The sequence below is a fragment of the Curcuma longa genome, unplaced genomic scaffold, assembly GCF_044706935.1.
Source record: "Curcuma longa cultivar G26 ecotype Majalengka, Jawa Barat unplaced genomic scaffold, ITB_CL_G26_1.1 contig_10663, whole genome shotgun sequence".
Classification (NCBI taxonomy): Eukaryota; Viridiplantae; Streptophyta; class Magnoliopsida; order Zingiberales; family Zingiberaceae; genus Curcuma; species Curcuma longa.
This window is the reverse complement of record NW_027428679.1, coordinates 7,844-26,181: the sequence shown is the minus strand read 5'-3', so window position 1 is coordinate 26,181 and position 18,338 is coordinate 7,844. Positions and strand designations below refer to the sequence as shown.

Here is an 18,338-nt window from a genome sequence, read left to right as displayed (position 1 = left end):
TGTCATAATCTCACATTGAGATTGTGCATAGAAGTATAATACTTTTCAATAATCCTAGGTTTTAAACCGCTATGGACCCGATTCTATATTTGGGAAAAAAATAACGATGAACCTATATTACAATTAGAATAGCATAGAATAATATACAGTCGCATGTACATCATGAATTTCACATTCCTTAATATAGCTATGTAGTAAATAAATTGAGTAGATATATAAGTAATTCATGTAGTGATCATTCAAAAGAATTAATAAGAGTGTTAAAGTATCTTAAAAATACAATGAACTACTTGGATATCTGATTGTACTCAAGGGATACAATGGTAGTAATTAGATATTGGATATGCAAGATTCCAAATTCATGAGTAGTTATGTGTTTACCATATGAGGAGAGTAGTGTTCTAGAAGTTCTCGAAATAGATTTATATAACTTAGTCTACTATATAGTCCCAATTTATGGCTTAAGAAAAAACTAGAGAAGAAGTGGAATAGCTTCATAATTTCTTAGACGACATTCCCAATTGGATACAAGATGCATTGACAACTATAATATACTTTGATGGCGAAACAAATATCAGAAGGGTGCAAAGTAGCATGTATAATGCTAAGTCTCAACACATCCGTCAAAAACATAATATATTAAGTACCTGATCTTTTCATTGACTATGTGAAATTGAAGGAGAATTTTACATGTTTGGAGATGTCAAATATATCATTTGTTTAGGAAGTTGGGTCTAAAATCCAACATATGATAAATCAATAATGACAATCCACTATGATGACTAGAGATCTGAAGATAATGGTTTAAAAGAACAACTAAGCTATAAAATTTTTTTAAGGCACCTATGGTAACTATTCCAAACTCTTTCTTGCAATAGTTAAGATGTGACTTGCAAATGGATAGAGGTTAAGCAAAGGCTCTTAATGATTATCATGCCATTGAGGGTATTGTTGGTATTGCAGAATACTTTTTATAGGAGATAATCTATATAGGTGTGTGAAGTGAGGGTTGCTTTAAATAAAGAACTATGAATTTCCAAGTAAATTTCAAAGACAAAATATACACGATAGATGACCGATGGACACTTAGGGGGTGTATGCATGGTTGTTTTGGTTTACACTAACAACTAATCAGTTCAAAGCATCATGTTCATTAGTCATTCAAGTAAATTCGATCATATTCCACTTTAAAATATTTAAAGTCACAAGCTACCTCTCTTAACTAAACTTCTTAATTGAAACTTTTTGAATTTGTTCATAATTTCCATTCATCATGAAATTGTTTAGAAATTGATTACAATGAAGGACTATTTCATGACTAGACTTTTATAAATCAACTTCTAAATAAATCTATTGGAGTGATGAAAGGTTAGTTCAATTTGATTAGATAAGCTCATTAGCTCTTACATAAGCACGGCCCATGGATGTGAATGCACTAATGGTAATTCAAGTATATGTGAGTGTTATTTTCCGTAAGACCAATAGGGATGCAAAATCGACAAAAAATTTAGGATTGTCAAATCCTAAAATGTGCTACGAATAGAGACTAGATAAGGGTTAAATTGAATTAGAGAAATATCTTTTTAATCTCAATTAAGTCAAGTATTTTGTAGCTGTGGGGGCAAACAATCACTTGAACCATGCAATCCTCTACTTTGTTGCACCATACAAGTAACATTATCAAAGTCGGAGGGGCATGCCTCACGATCACTATTTAGTTGAGCTACAGGGACCACCTTGCATTCACTATTGTGCCAAGTCGAAGAATTGCCTATCATTCACTGTCACAACAAGATGAAGGTTTTCATTGTTACATTGCATGAGACTTGAAAGGCCATGCCTCGCCACCATTTTGAGTCACATGTGTTGTGGCTTTGTCGTGCATGTCATTGCTCTAATGGGTGATCAAGGTTGCATCTCTACGAGCCATTACGACTAACAAACAAATGTTAAGAGAAGGCCGCAAACCTACAGTCTCATGCCTTTGCATCATACTATTGATGCTCAAAGAGTTATACTCCTTTACTGATTGAACAACCTTCCTTTAGCCCTATAAAACAATTGTGAACCTCACTCCTAACTCACTAAAAACTCAAGCAATAATCTCTCCTCTTCCTATTCTCCTCTACAAGAGTTGCAAGACATTGAAAGTTTGCTAGGACTTCAAATTTGAAATGTCCTATTTCAAACCAAAGATTGGTGTATCTTAGGAAATAATTATCAATAAATACTTGAGTGGGACAATATCATCTTAAAGAAAAGGATCTAATTCTTGCCTCAACCTACTACTTATCGGAGAATGTGTTGACACACTGAAGGTGTGACTTAACAACCAACAATATTATTCTTGTGCGATGATGCTTTAAATGGTTGAGTTTGATTGAGTTGTTTTGATATGATTGACAAAGGGTTTAAATTAGATTTATCATGTGTTTTTAATATGTGCATTGAGTGTGTAAGAGCTTAGCAAGTTACACATAGGGCTTGTAAAGCTCGTGGCTCAATGAGGTTGCGTTAATAGGGTGATTGTTGGTGTAATAGTGTCTCCAAGTGTTTAAGTTTGACTAGAAGCTTGGTAGGTTGCATGTGGAGCTTGAAAATCTCATGACTCAATGGGGTCATCTATTATTGTCAATAATGGATGGAATGCTCAATGGCTTAAAGGTCTAAAACAAGGTGGTCTCAGTTGATTGACAAAATGATGACATCTAGCAAGCTTGGAGGGCTTGTTCGATATCTATGAAGCACCAAAATAAGGTAAACTTGAAGGAAAGATGAAGAATGACATGAAGAAGCTTGGAAGGGTTGGTGCATTTGAGAAAGCGAGACCTAGGCGAGGTGAACTCAAAGGTGTGAAGTATCAACAACTTTGAAAGCCTGAAGATATGTGAGCCATGAGAGATGTGAATGTGATATTGGATTTTGCATCTTGGGAACATCATTGGTTGATGATATGGTGGTTTGTAAGGAGTTTCGACCTAGAACAATAAGTTACAAGTAATAGTTGGTAGCTAAGATTGATAGCCAATGCAATTGAGATTTCCTAGCATATTCAGTGAACTAGACGTGAGCCTCAGCTGATTGAGATGTTGCATCGACTTAGTCGATTGAACTCTTTGTCATTGGCTCGCAATAGTTATTTGTATTGTTTCGGTCAATTAGACCATATTCCCAACCCTTGCCTTGACCTATTACTTATCGAGAGGGTTTGTTGACACACCAAACAACCAACAATATTATGTCGATGATGATTGTGCCCAAATGGGTTTGTTGACTAACCCAAAAGGGTTCACATTGACTAAGTACTAATTGTAACCCATGCCACTATATTGACGACCCCATTGCACTGAGATGTTGACTGGATGACAAGCTCACCATCCGATCAGAGCTAGTTTATAAATCCCAACAACATTTTTAGCATTAACTAGTATTATAGAAGTCTTTGATCTAGAAATGTGGTGTAGATTCCAATCATGCACCTTCGTAGCTTAGTGTATCTCTTGTTTTAAGTCTGACATCGGCACTGATTCTTCTGAAAAAAATGGTTTCTTTTTAATCCATGTAAACATACATCTGTAATGTAAGATGGTATATATAATGGTTGTAAGTTTATATCTCCATATGATTTTTTTGAGTTTTCATTGCTGTTGCTGTAAAACCTATTTTTCCTAATTTTGCAGCTGGGCAGGAAAGGTTCAGGACACTCACTAGTTCTTTCTACAGAGGAGCTCATGGAATAATTATGGGTGAGTAGTTTATGAGAGGGAATAGCAAGCATCCAGTTAACTATGTAGCTTGTAAGTTATATCCAGAATTAGTTTCCATGATGGTACGGAATTGCATTTGCTTAACTACCACCAAAGGCAATGAAATTGAAAGTCTTGAGTTTAAGCAACCCTAAGCCCCCAAAGCTTCTGAAGAAGGGCGTGTGACTAGGATTTCTGAACATGAAAGTAGAAATCTAGCTCAAATAACCGATTGTTCTTGAACCTAAAGACCTTCTGAAGGTTAGAGAATCTCTCTGTGGAGGAATAAGGGGGAATGGTCAAATAAACTGAAAGAAAGAGCCTAAGAAGTCCTATGTCAAAGCAAGAATATAAGCTTGGACATCCATACAAAGCCAATCAAACTTAGCACATTAGGTAACTCCTGTTACACTGATGTCATGTATACTCTTTTTTGTAAATAGAGATATCAATAACTTCTTGTTCAACCAACTAGTTCTGCAGGAGAGCTTGAATGTAATTTAACCTCTCCTTTGGGCTGAATGTACAAGTCCCTCCACTATCCAAGGGTTATCTATCAATCTATAAATATAATGTAATTTTGTAAAGAACGCCTATCTCTCTACATCAGAGCAAGGTCCATAAGCATTTGTTAAAACTAGTTTATTCTGTGAAGAGAGATCACTAACAAAGATAGAGAGATAATTGAACATAAGGACTTCTGGAAGGTCTCTAGATATGTCCAAAAAATAGACCACCCAATTGAATACAAAACCCCCCTTGCTCGAGATTCCTCTGGAGAAAACTCCTTTAGAGCAAGATTTAGTTTCCTAGAGAAAATTTGACACCTAATATTGAAGTTTGTTAGGTTCTTAAGTACATAGATATAGAATATGTTAAGAACACTACTCGTAAATCTAAGAGGATTTAACATTTTTAACCTGACAACTAAAGCTAGGTGGTTGTCTAGGAATAGAACCACAATCACAACCTTTTGCTATATCATAATATAAATATTAAAAATTTAATTATTATTTATGTAATAAAAAGTAGTTGTTAATAAATTTAATGCATCAGTAAAAAAAATTTAAAATTAAAATTTATCTTGACGTTTGAGGTAATGACATTCTTACAATGTCAGTCTCATTTCAGTGAGAAATTACAAGGATTAAATTTAAAAAAAATTATAAAATAAATAATTTAATAATTAAAAATAGAATCGAAAGGATATTATCAAGTAAATAATTAAAGTGTTTCTAAATTAATTATTTTTTATAAAATTGAGAGATTCTTTGGTCTTTCTTTTGAGTTTTTAACGATTAGAATTGCTTTTCATTTTGGCCCATTGCTATTGCAAGCTTAATCCCACATGTGGGTGGTGCCTAATATACACATCTAAGTGGATCTAGAATTGTTGAGTGCTAAGTAAACCCAACATAGCTTCTTGTCCAATACTTGTCTTTGAACTTGAAGGGTAACAACTCTGTCTAGGAGCAATGGGTAACAACTCTCGAAGAAGTGCATATCAGGTCTTCTTGGCAGAAGAGTGCTTTTTCTTAAATGGATGAGAACCATGAGAGTTAACTTGGGATACGCCAGATACCCCAACAATTTTTTTTTCCAGTTGATGTCCAAGTCTTATTGCAAGAAAAGAAGCTTTTACAAATGGTCAGTGTCTCCATTTGATGGCAAAATATCGGCATGCCATAGTTTTTGATATGAAAGAAGTCTCCCTCTTTGACTTAATAACCTTTTGAATCTAGCCCCATTTATAGACTTGAAAAAAAATCTTCATTTAGCTAAATTGGTTGAACCTCTATGAGCTCCTTCATTGCTGAGCGAAGAGAGCAACATAATATCTTCAATTAAAAGAAGAGTGAATGAGTAATCAGGAAGTTGATGGGTAGAGATTCTGGCGATAAAATAGCAAAAGCTTCTCTAAAGGGTTGGGAAAGTTTGATGTGGGGCAATGAAGGAGACGACGTAAGAGCATCCGAAGGCCTTAGCCTATTGAAGCATAGTTTCTGAACATGGAATATGACACTTCACCTCGCTACCCTTAGCTCGACCAAAATCCAAAGAAGCCTTGCACGAAGATAACCAATGCCTCTTACCTAAACACTTATATCAATAGCATATATATACAAACCTAGCAAAATGGCCTCAACTTAGGCACCTCAAGCATCTAGTTAGTGTTGATGGCTTCATCATCACTTGGATTGGCGACCGTGAGTCAGTGGAGGCGAAGCCACCACACCCACGTAGCTACAACATTCATTCCTTGATTTGCCACTAAAAATATAGGAGGAACCATAAGGGTTGTAGGAGCTGGAAGACTAGTAGGAACTTCGGCGAGACACATGCCCCCTCCCTCATTAACTAGAAAGGAGAATGAAAACATGTCTTCATCTCACTCCGCAATCTTATAGAATGCCACTGGTATGCATTTTATTGCTTTAAGATACAATTCCATCTCATTTTCCTTTTCATCTATACATTTTGTCATACTAGCTGTTTCACTTCTTGTTGCAAGACTTTGAATTATACTTTTTCTCTTACTATGCTCTCCAGTTTCTTTGCAAAATTTCAGAGAAGTGATCATAACAATCATGCGGGAGACAAATTGTTGACATAGTTCTTAATCTATAACTAGTTGAGTTACTGTTTTCACATTTCACATATGAAAGGGGCTGTTGGAATATAAGATCTCAGATTTTTCCAAAAAAAATCAATCTAGTATGTTTTTTTAACCTCTGTGATGCTTTTTTGTATGGTGTGGAATACAATTGAATGGCTAATCACACATTTTGGTAATTCTACAATATAAAGGGGCCAATCATTGTCTATATGATTCTTGACCTATATTGTTAGCAAATTTTTTTAGCATATATAGTTATTGCACCTTTACATCTACTTCTATGTTCTGTAATAATTTGTTTCTTGGGATAAATAGCGTTACATAATGCACTAACTTCCCTTCACTTGCTAGTTTATGATGTGACTAGGAAAGATACATTCACAAGTTTGACTAACAAATGGATCGAGGAACTAAAGTTATATTCGGCATATCATGACACTATTAAAGTGCTTGTTGGAAACAAATTGGATTTGGTAAGTTTTTATTTTGTTATGACTGCATTTCCTTCTTCCCCATCATTCTAAATTCTACCATTCATTGTGTCAAACCATGGATTTTATAAATCTAGGACTGTCTTAAAAGGGTGTGAATAGTAGATTAAAAATTTTCAAACATTTTGCACCCAGAAGTTTGAGCAATAATTTACCAAAAGGTGCACCTAATTTTTCAAAATGATCAAAGGGTGTATAAGTGAGGTCAATTGGTTGGCAATCAACTAGAAGTGTATCAAACGACTAGCCAATTAATTAGAAGCGATGTCAGTCGAGTGATATTAATTGACTAGTTGTGATTCTAGTTGACTTGTCACTGTCAAAATGCTTTAGTCAAAAGTGTTTGATGTCCTATAGGGCTTAAAATCAAGAAAATAAACATGGACAAACTTGAGAGAACCCAAGAGGGAGTGTAACCATTTGAATTTGAGGTTTTTAGGGTCATCAAACACTTTTGGCAAAAAAGTATTTAACAATCTTATAGAGTTTAAAATTGAAACAAATAATATGGATAAGCTTAGGGGAACCACAAGAGTGTGATAGTGCTCATTTGACATGAATATAAAGCATCTAGGTTGTCAGACACTTTTTGACTAATGGTATTTAATGATGACTAGTTGGTTGGAGTCACATCTAGTCGACTTAAGACATTTCCTTCGACTTACTATTTGATTCGTAGATGTCAAGTACCTTCAACAAAAATGCTTAACTGCCTTGTAGGACTCGGAATTAGGAAAAAATTGATATGGTAGACTCAGAGGAACATTAGAAGTGCAACTATACCCATTTAGCATGAATCTGAGGCCTTTATGGTCAATAGACACTTCCTACAAAGCGTTTGATGACCATAAAGCTCTCAAAATCTTGAAAAATAAATATGGACACTCAAGTAAAACTCAAAAGTGCAATAATGTTCATTTGTCACAAATCTAAAGCATTTACATTTTTTTTACCAAAAGTGCTTAATGGCCATAGAGGGTTCAAAATCTAAAAAAAAATTGAACAAGAATAAACTCAAGAGAACCCTTAGAGAGCAACAATACCCATTTACTATGAATCCAAGGGCTCTAGGGTCGTTAAACACTTTTGGACAAAATTGTTTGACAACGTCCAATCAACTCTAATCACATCTTGTTGATTGAAGTCACTTTCACTCAATTGGTAGTTGTCAAACACCTTTAGAAAAAATGTTCGATGGTTCTGTAGAACTCAAAATCATCAAAAACAAATATGGAATAAATTAAGGGACTTCCTAATCCCCAATAACATCAATTTGAGGAGGATTCAGAATTGAAAAAATGAGTGTGGATTGACTCAGGGGAACCCCTGAAGTGCAATGTTGTTCATTTGACATGAATTGAGGCTTGTAAGGCCATTATGCATTTTTGACAAAAATTGGTTAAAGTAATAGAAAACTCAAATCTATAAAAAAACATAAATATGAGTAGGCCCAAGGTAATCCTAGGAGTACAATAATGCTCATTTGACACAAATCTAAGAACTTTAGGATTATCAAACACTTTTGGCAAAAGTGTTTAATGGCCCTAGAGGGTTTGCAATCTAGCAAAAAAACAAATATAGTGAAATCTAGGGGAACATTAGGAGCATAACAATGTCAAGTTAGCACAAATTCAAGACCTTTATTGTTGTCAAGCACTTCTGGCCAAAAGTGTGTGATGGTGACTAGTAGACTTGAATCAAATCCAATTGACTGGAGTCACTTTAGTCAACTAACAAGTTGAGTGATAGCTATCAAACACATTTGGAAAAAAAAACTTGATGGTTCTATAAGCTCAAAATCTGAAATAATTAATAGGAGCAAACTCAAGGAATCCCAGAAGTGCAACAATGCTCATTTAGTACTAACCCAAGGTTTAGAGTCGTCAAACACTTTTGACAAAAAGTGCTTGATTGTTTTATAAGGTTCAAAATCTAGAAAAATGAACATGGATAGACTTAGGGGAAACTAAGGAGTGAAAATATTCCCATTTGGCATGAATTCAAGACCTCTAGGGTCATGAAACACTTTTGGCTAGAGGTGTTTGACAACAACTAGCCGACTAGAATAACATCCGGTCAACTGAAGTTGACTGGCATTACTTCTAGTTGATTGATGGTTTTGGAGATTGGACAAAGCGAATTTTGGGGAAAAGGTGCATCCTTTAGTAAATTTCAAAGAATAATATGCCTTTTGGGTATTATATATATATATATATATATATATATATATATATTTATTTATTTATTTATTTATTCTAACATAATTTTTGCCAAAAACTTTTTAATAATTATGCATGATCATAGAATCTCTATAGTGTGATCATTTTTCAAATTGTGATTACTAAGAGAAAAGAGATTATCTGCTTGACATTGACACTAAAGAATAAATTTATGTTTATTGTTAAGAGAATTTTATTCATAGTAAGATGATCTTTGAAAATTTTGTTAACGGAATTGGGGAATTTCATCTATAGAAAATGTTTGTTTTGTTATTGATGCAATTTTTATGTTCGCTTTATGCCCTTATGTTCTATAGAGCAACATTTATCAGAATAAATTGAATCTTGAAATGAATTGCACATTTAACAACCCTAAAGTAGAATGGAGTAGAGGGCATCCTGTAATTTAACAAAATTTGAACTTTGAAATTGCTTTAAGGGATAACCAGAAAGATAAAGTATTTTTATGGCTAATTGGTTCCATGTGTAAACATATGTAATATAAAGGTGTATTTATAATATTTTATTTCCTTAATAATATCTATTTATAGGTTGGGGGTACCTAGGGCTTTATGATGAAATATTCCCTTAATATGGTATCAAAGTATCTTCCTTGGATATTATCATCTCCAAATGGGTTAAAGGGGCATGTCATCATTTATGATGCAACCTTTTACGAGTCCACTCCTTTCTCTCTATACCATCTCAATCTAACTATGTGCAAGAAATTCTTTCAATTCCTACATTATTATTCTTTATATCACCAATGTGGGCCTCCCCTCACTCATCTCTATTGTTGCTAATTTACCACCTGAGGCACCACCTCCCTTGTGCATGTAAAGTTGGTGATGACACCATGATAATACTCAAGCACCTCCCAAGAGTCTCCCATTCTCTAGTCATCAATTGTCACCCTAGATCCCCTTCTAATTTAGGCATCTCCATTTTCATTCACAAAAGGTACTCATAAGTGTTTCACATGCTATATGCTTCCTCATTTTATATCCTATACATCTCTGTTAGCCAAATACTCATTAACTTTGTCTCTTTTTTATCCTCGCAATCAGTTTTTAGGAATATCTCAAAGGCACTTTTGGATCTAGGGTGATCCTAGGTTACAATCAATGAGATGGATGCTTTCCACTTTAATGACACATGAAAGTAGGGTTCTCTTCCTCTAGGGAAGTTCACTCTGGGTTGTAGATGAGTCTTCTCAATTAAATGTTCATTAAATGACATTGTTGACCGCCGCAAAAGTTATCTCATTGCAAAGAATTACACTTAGATTTATGGTGTTGACTATGTTGATACCTTTCTATAGTCTCCAAGTTTGCTTCCATCTCTCTTTTTCTATCTCTGCCTATTATCTTCCACTAACCCCTTCATCAATTTGAGATCAAGAACGCCTTCTTTTATGGTGAGCAGTTTGAAGAGTTTATATGGAGCAATCTCCTTTATTTGTTGCTCAGGAGGTGATTGGTCTCTTTCATAAGCTGAAAAGGCCACTATACTATCTAAAAATTCTTCAAGAGCTTGGTTTAGGAAGTTCAGCTCAACTATTGACTAAGTGTGTTGTAGATTATAGGTTTGATGTGAAATGGCAGTGTGCACTGGTCAAAGGAGAGGCAATGAATGATCATAACCCTAAAATAAAAATATATTGCAAACAAAAAACAACTTAATTGTTAATCTTGCATGAGTACTTGCATGTGAGTTTGATTAATTGTGTGAAGTTGTATATGTAATGAAAACAAAAATAATTTTTTAATATAATGTTAACATGATTATTTAACATGGTTTGGAGACTTTGCTCCTACTCCAAGTTTATAAATTGTTAGGTGAGTTACTCTCGATCAATCTACTATGGATCACTCTTTTACAAGAACCAATGGAGCAAGCCTCTAACAATCCAACACTTGAGATGAGTATAGAGTAACTCTCCCATCAAATGGAAATGAAATGAATAGTTAAGGAGAGGAGATTACCTAAGGACTTATTGAATAAAGCCTTCAACTTGGATTACAAACCCTTGAAGAGTTGTAGCACTTGAGAATTTAATTACAAGAAAATTCATAATATTTTTATACACTTGATATTGTAGGATTGGTGGGCGCACTAGAGGGGGGTGAATAGCGCTTATTGTTTTTGTTTGTTCGTTCGTTACTAACATAAAAACTGACAGCGGATATTAGAAAAACAAGAAGACTCGCGGATTTACTTGGTTCCTAACCCCTCAGGATTTGTACGTCCAAGGCCTATGTACGGGAAGACACCCGTCCACTAATAATCTCCTTTCTGGACCTTTGTCCGAAGGCGAAGAAATTCGTCTTACAGTCCAAATAATAACAATGAAATACAAAAGTAAGACTTAAGAAAGATTAAATCAAACGTTTGTGTAGTGGCCAATCCAGAAGTCTTGAGCGTAGCGCATCCTTCCTAGAGCTTCCCCGATTGCACGATCTTGGCTTCGTTCGCATTCAACAGCACCGCAGGATGAAGACATATGAGAATTAATGATCTCCCTTGGGGTGCACATTGAGGCTCTTATAAAGACTTTTCTGAGCGCCTAAATTCTTATCTGCGCGCCTAGATCCGATCCGATCTCTTCGGTCTTTATTAGGGTCGATTCTTCTTGATCCGGGCGTCTGGACCATCCAGGGGCGCTTGAACTGTCCGGGCGCCTCGAGTAACATCCGGGCGCCCGGATCCAATCAACTCGGATTTGTCTTGAGTTGATCCCGGACTTGGTTCGGCTGCTTCTGTTTGCTCCTCTTGTGCTTCATCTTGCTTCCAGCTCCTGGTCCCTACAAGATTAGCATACAAACAAACAACCTAAGCTTATCTGTAGTCCGTCTGGCCTACTAGGTTTACCTGAGCCTTACCCTGTAGGTCTAACATACTGACTTACTCGTGCTTAACTTCCAGTTAGGACTAGTCACTTCCATAGGTAGACTTCCCACCTGTCAAACATTCTGTTTGGATTTTCCCTTGTCTAACCTCTAATTTGGACTAGTTACTTCCATAGGTTAGACTTCTCACCTGCCATACATCCGGTCATCCTTGATATATTTGGACTTTCCCTTGCTCAACCTCCAGTCAGGACTTCCTTGTCCAATCCTCCAGATCAGGACTTCCTTGTCCAGTTCTCCAAACCATGTCTTCCTTGTCCAATCTTCCAGATCAGGATTTCCCCTGCCTAGTCTCCTGCTAGGACTTTCCCTGCTTAGCCTCCAACTAGGACTTTCCCTGTCTAGTCTCAACTAGGACTTCTCCTTGCCCAGTTTAACCGACTAGGACTTCTTGCTGGTTTTTTGGTCAACTTTTACTTGGCTAGACGCCACTCACATCCAAATATTAGGTCCTGTTTGGATCAACCCTTGGTCAAACAAACCAGACTTAGATGTATTGTCAAACATCGAAATTCTAGGGACAGACTAATATTCCTTATACCAACAGATATATACTCTCATGGATTCTAATATCAGATTAGTATCATCACAGGTGAACCTCTACATGAACTAGTAAAATACAAAAAAACTACTAAGAAAACTAACTAGATTATCTCACAGTCTGTAGACCTAACATCTTATTTGCTTTTGGTATATTATATATTTTTAAAAAAGTCTTTGTCATGGTCATTGGGCAACAACTATGAGATTCCTATTTTACTTGAAAAGTGCTTCAAGGAAAGATATCTGACTATCTTCAGTTCGTGAGATACTCTCAAGTTCCCTTATAGATAGACAATAGTAGCGAGGTTAAGAGTAGAGATAGAATATAGAGTTATGATCTTAAAGTGAAAATGTGATTTAATAAGATATCACTTTTTTGATAGTTCTAACAACCAGTTAATAGATTTATTGACCAAGTCCTAAAAGACTCTATAATTGAATATATTTGTAGCTTTATTTATATAATGTATCCAAATCTGCTTGAGGGAAAGTGTTATGGATTAATTAAGTCAATGTAAAATATATGTAATGCAGGGGTCTAAATGTATAGTCCTATATCATCAATATCTACATATAGGCCGAAGAGGGTTACCTAGGCTCTTTGATGAGTAATTTTTGAATGAAATCTATCAAAATTAATCCAATTGGTTTAGGTCCAATCAGACTACTTGTTGATAATTCAATGACTTAAACCAGAGAGGCATCAATATGACAACGTGGATTGCATCACTTTAACTTTGACATTCTTTGATTGTGGAGGCATCCTTTTTTGTGAATTGACTCACCCCTTAGGATGATTGTTATCAATGACTCTACCATTAGTTGTTAAAATACCCCTTTTATGTAAGTAGACATACCCCTTTTGGTACCATCCTCACTCAATATTGTCGGTTGTCTAGTCATCCCTTCGGATGTCAACTCGCCCTTATACTGAACTTATACTTTTTCTCTTAGGATGATATTGCCCCACTAGAAGCTTATGGTTTGTCAATAATCCTCTTCCAAAATACCACGACCTTTGACTTGATATGAGAGCACTCAAAATTTTGAGTTCTAATAAACTTTCAAAACCTTGAAACGTTTTAGAGAGGGAGGGATCTCAAGAGGAGAGCTCAAGAGGAGGGATCACAACTTTAGTAGGAATGATTTGAACAATAAGGGAGAAGGCCATCCTATCCTTTTGTGCAAAAGGACATAATAAATTTGGCTGCTTTGGTGATAATGCGCATGGATTCAGATTTGCTGATCACGTGGACTAGCAGCTCTGCTTCCCACTGGTTGGGAAAGTTGTTCCTTGTTAATATTGTAAAGAAACTCAAGTCACTCGCCTGTAGTGACTAAACTGCAAGATCAGTGATGATTATAGTTATATCTTTCATAAAGTATCCTTTTGTTAAAATGGCTCAATTCTAGAGAAAGATTCCTTGGGAAAGGAAGTGTGTTCTCTCTGATATTAGTTCATACATCTTAGTTTTCTTAAACATTTTAACATGATGTATGAGAAATAACTTGTCTTCTGTTATCAAAGCTTCATAGTATCCATGCACAGATTATATTAGATATACGCTCTTTGATTTTTATCAGTTAAATTTACATGCACCAGGAGAGTTCTAGGATGGTTACAAGAGAAGAAGGGATGGCATTCGCAAATCAACATGACTTTTTGTTTTATGAGAGCAGTGCAAAAACAGGAGAAAATGTGACCGAGTTATTTGAAGGACTTCTAAAGGTACAGTATAGCTCAATAGTTGTAATATCTTTGGAAAATACGTGAAGTTTCGACTAATTTTTGAATTATCCAGTTGTATCTTCTACTCTTTGTTTAAACACCGATATCATATTTCTATTGTCTAATTTTATTGTTAATTGAATATCGAGGGATTGCTAAGTGTCCATGTCTATGGAGGCCTGTTTCTTTAGTTTGATTGCCATAATCCTTCACTCCAATTAAAAGTTTGAGGTCTTGCCTAGATCGGATATAATACGGAGCACAGTTTATGCACAACTTAGTATGCATAAGCTGTGCTCCGGATTACCTCATAGTACAAAACAAATCAAGGGACAAAGTTTAGAATTTGTCGGGCGAAACCTGAACACCTAGATTATAAAAATAAATAAATCAATCAAGGGAAGGACTCCTGGACTTGTAATTTAGTTTAAACTTATTGATGCAGGTGTTTTGTAGCAAAGGACATTTAAGCGTGTCTAACTGCATAATTGTTCTTAGGCTCTGGGAGAGATGAACAAATCAGCAATTTTGACGAAGCTATTCGACGACCTACAGCGAGCTGGACCTATCACTGTTCATACCTCAGGGTCAGGATGCTGTGGATAATTAGCGGAACTTCTTGGTCATAGATATGTTGTCCCAGGAATAAATGAGGGTTGCTGTTCTACTAATCAATTAAAGATGTTTAAAATAGAGGTGCCTTGTGCCTTGAGATGTGATGTAATGTAATGTAATGTAATGTACTGTGTAGTTAAAATAGAGAAGGTGTCTTGAGATGGTGTAATGCGTGTTGGACGTGTAGAAACTTATGGACAGTTCAAATGCACCGAAATAATGAATCATGTAGATGCCTCTACTCAAGAAGGTGGTTTAGATTCTGTAAAGAAAAGTTGAGTGAGGGTATTTTGTTGCAAACTACTTTGCAATTTTTCTCAAATACTGACAACTCAGAATATGTTTCTAATTTTACTCTGCCATAAGGAGAAGCAAATAGGCCTTCATAGAACCCGTCTAAGACAATCAGATGACTAATGGTTGGGAAACCTAATACCCTAAGGCATTTTGAGATTTATGATTTGAGCAATCGATTGATATGAAAATAGTTGATTGTGTCTAAGGATCCTACGAACAATTTTTTTTTTTTGAGATTTGTGGGCAGTTGATTGATATGGAAATAAGTTGATTGGGTCTATGAATCTTGTGAATAGAATTATTTTGTTTGAGGTTGAGTTGATTGGGTAGTCGACTAATATCAATAGTCAACTGCTAGTAAAACTATTTATTAATGTGGAAAGCATAAAGGAGTTGTTATTGTGCGATAATAATCAAATCTTGATTGAGTAGTCAACTGATGACAATAAGGTTGTTTTTAAGAGATTTTTTTTGAAAGTCCTGAAAAGGAGAAAAATAGTAATTTTTTTTTATAGTGATCCATTGGTAAATCATAAGTCATGAAGTAAAAGTTTGACAAATTATCAAATCATAGTAAATGCCACGTGTTAGTGATTGTAAATGTGATTGCATATTTATTTTATTTTCACTATGCTAATTATGTATGTGACCTTGCTATCGATAGCAATAGTAGTTGAGAATCACACTTGTAGATTTACAATTGGGGCGTTCCTCTAGCTGGATCATTCAATCCTAATAATTGATTAGGAATAGTGGTAATTGACTAGTTCAACATAGGATGAGTTAAAACTGAACAAAATGCTTGTCAATTATAATAAAGTCACTTTTGTAATCTTAAATGCTTGATGACTAAGAAACAATAAATAGTTAAGATGTATTGCTATGGATGACAGCAATGCAAGAAGAAATTGAAGCTCTACATAGGAACAAGACTTGAGAGCTTGTTTCACTACCACTTGGAAGAAAAGTCATTGGTAATAGATGGGTCTATAAGATTAAAGGAGCGGTATCATGTGAGATTGGTGGTCAAAGGATGCTCAGAAAGAAGGTATTGACTTTAATGAAATATTTTCTCCGATAGTTCGACTCACAATAATTCGAATAGTCCTGACAATACATTTGGACTTACAATTATAACAATTAAATGTGAAAATTGTATTTCTTCATGGAGAACTTGAAGAAGAGATTTATATGCTTCAACCAGAAGATTTTAGAGAAAGAGGAAAACATAACTTGGTTTGTAGGTTGAACAAATCTCTATATGGCCTCAAATAGACACTGAGATGTTGGCATAAGAGATTTGACTCCATCATAAGCCTTGAATACAACAGATTGAGCTCAGATCCTTGTGCTTATTATAAGAGTTTTGGTAATAATGCTTTTATTATCTGATTGTTGGATGTTGATGACATGTTGATTGCAGGCCTGAACAATGATCCTAATACAAACTTGTAGCCTCAATTGGTTAGGGAATTTGAAATAAAGGGCTTGGGACGAGCAAACAAGATTCTAAATATGCAAGTTCATCGAGACTGAAATTATAGGAAGATTTGGCTTTCCCAAAGGAACTATTTGAAGAAAATCTTACAATGCTATAATATACAAGATTGTAAGCCAATTTCTACCCCTATTCTTATTATTTTCAAGTTATCATCAAGTATGAGTCCTAGCAACGAAGTGAAGAGAATGGAGATGTCTCGAATACCATATGCATCAGCAGTATAAGATACCGGAAAATTTCAAAATAAATACGAAAAGATTCGTCTCGCGAAGACGAACCAAACGAAATTTGTTTAGACCAAATCGGAGGTCGTTTGACCCCTGAACCAAGCGAACCAAAACTCGACTCGAATTGCTACAGTACCGGTTTAGGGTTTGGTTTGGGTTCGGTCAAGTTCGGTTGATTTGACTTGAGTTCGGGTTGGGTTCAGTGGGGTTTGGGCTGGCTCGACCAGATAGGTTGGGATTTAAGGCTTCTCCGCCCGATCCCCATTCGAGATCCCTCCTCCGCGAGCTCGTTGCTGCCGTCGACCCGACGCCGCGCGAGTTCTCCGATCGTGAGCTGCAGTCGCCGATCTCCTCTCTTCTTCTTCCTCTTCGCCGAGCAGCTGCCGCGAGAGACCTGAGATCCACTGCTTTCTCCGATTTCCCCACGCCGGTGCCGCCGCGGCGCCAGTCCTCGTGAGCCCTTCTGCTGTCCCTCGTCTCCTTCCCGATCGCGAACCGAAGCCGACGCTTTCCACCGTCTTCTTCTTCTCCGGTGCGAGATTGAGTTGCTGTCCGGATCTAGGAACGGAGCGTCGACTGGGATTTTGACTATCGATTCTTCTACCGCAGGGAGAAGCTGTAAGCGGTTCAAGTAGCAGCGATCGGAGGGGATAGGAACTCGGATCTGAGGGAGAATCGACTGGTAAGCTCCGATCTCTTGAGTTCTTGAGTTTCGATTTATAGGATTTGTGGATTTGAGGAGCTGATACCCGATTTGGTTGGTGGCTAGAACGGGGGCTGTGGCGATCAAAACGGACAGTGGCAAAGGCGAATCGGAGCTGAGGAAACAAGAAACGAAGGTAAGCTCCATCAAATTGTGATTTGAGTTCTTGCCTGGTTTAATGGTGATTTCAGATCTGGGATGTTTTGATCGGCTGAGCAGGAGGCATCATTTTGCTTGATCGGAGTTAGTGGTAGTGACCCTGATCTGGAGGATCTGATTGTAGGTTGGAATTGGATCTGAGCTGAAGGTTGAAGTACGGGAGCTAAGGTAAGGAGTTGCTAATCTAGTTCTAGATCTTCTTTAGCATGGTTGATTGTGATGTTGGTATTGTTGTGGTCCTGTTTGGTGTTTGAGCTGGAATTGAGAAACGGTGATCAACTCTTGATTGGAGTTGGGTGTGAGAAGCTGAGTGAGCAAATTGGCCACGGGAGGAATCTGAAGTAAGTTTATTAGTATTGTATTTGGATGTTTGGAATTTGTTAAAAGCTAGGGTTAATTCTAGATCTAAGTTAATTAAAGTTAAACTAACCTTAAGATGTGGTTAGAGATTTATTACATATATTGAGAGGTTAGTAAAGGTGATTATTTTCAGGACCTTGATTGGTTGCGGATATCGGATTTCTCTGAGATTACACGCAACCTATCTTGGCAGGCGGGTACATTGACTCATCTTTTATAGAT

At 36.2% G+C, this 18,338-nt stretch overlaps 1 protein-coding gene across 2 annotated transcripts; it reads left to right on the top strand.

Moving 5' to 3' along the window:
• Positions 1 to 3,680: 3,680 nt before the first annotated feature.
• Positions 3,681 to 15,038, top strand: LOC141815808 (ras-related protein RABC1-like; the record flags this gene model as incomplete). 2 transcript variants are annotated; one of them, XM_074703689.1, is given in 4 exon segments in its annotated part: positions 3,681 to 3,746; positions 6,715 to 6,836; positions 14,129 to 14,254; positions 14,753 to 15,038. In XM_074703689.1, coding segments are annotated over 4 exon segments (422 nt in total), but the record flags the coding sequence as incomplete, so codon positions are not given.
• Between the last annotated feature and the right edge of the window lie 3,300 nt (positions 15,039 to 18,338).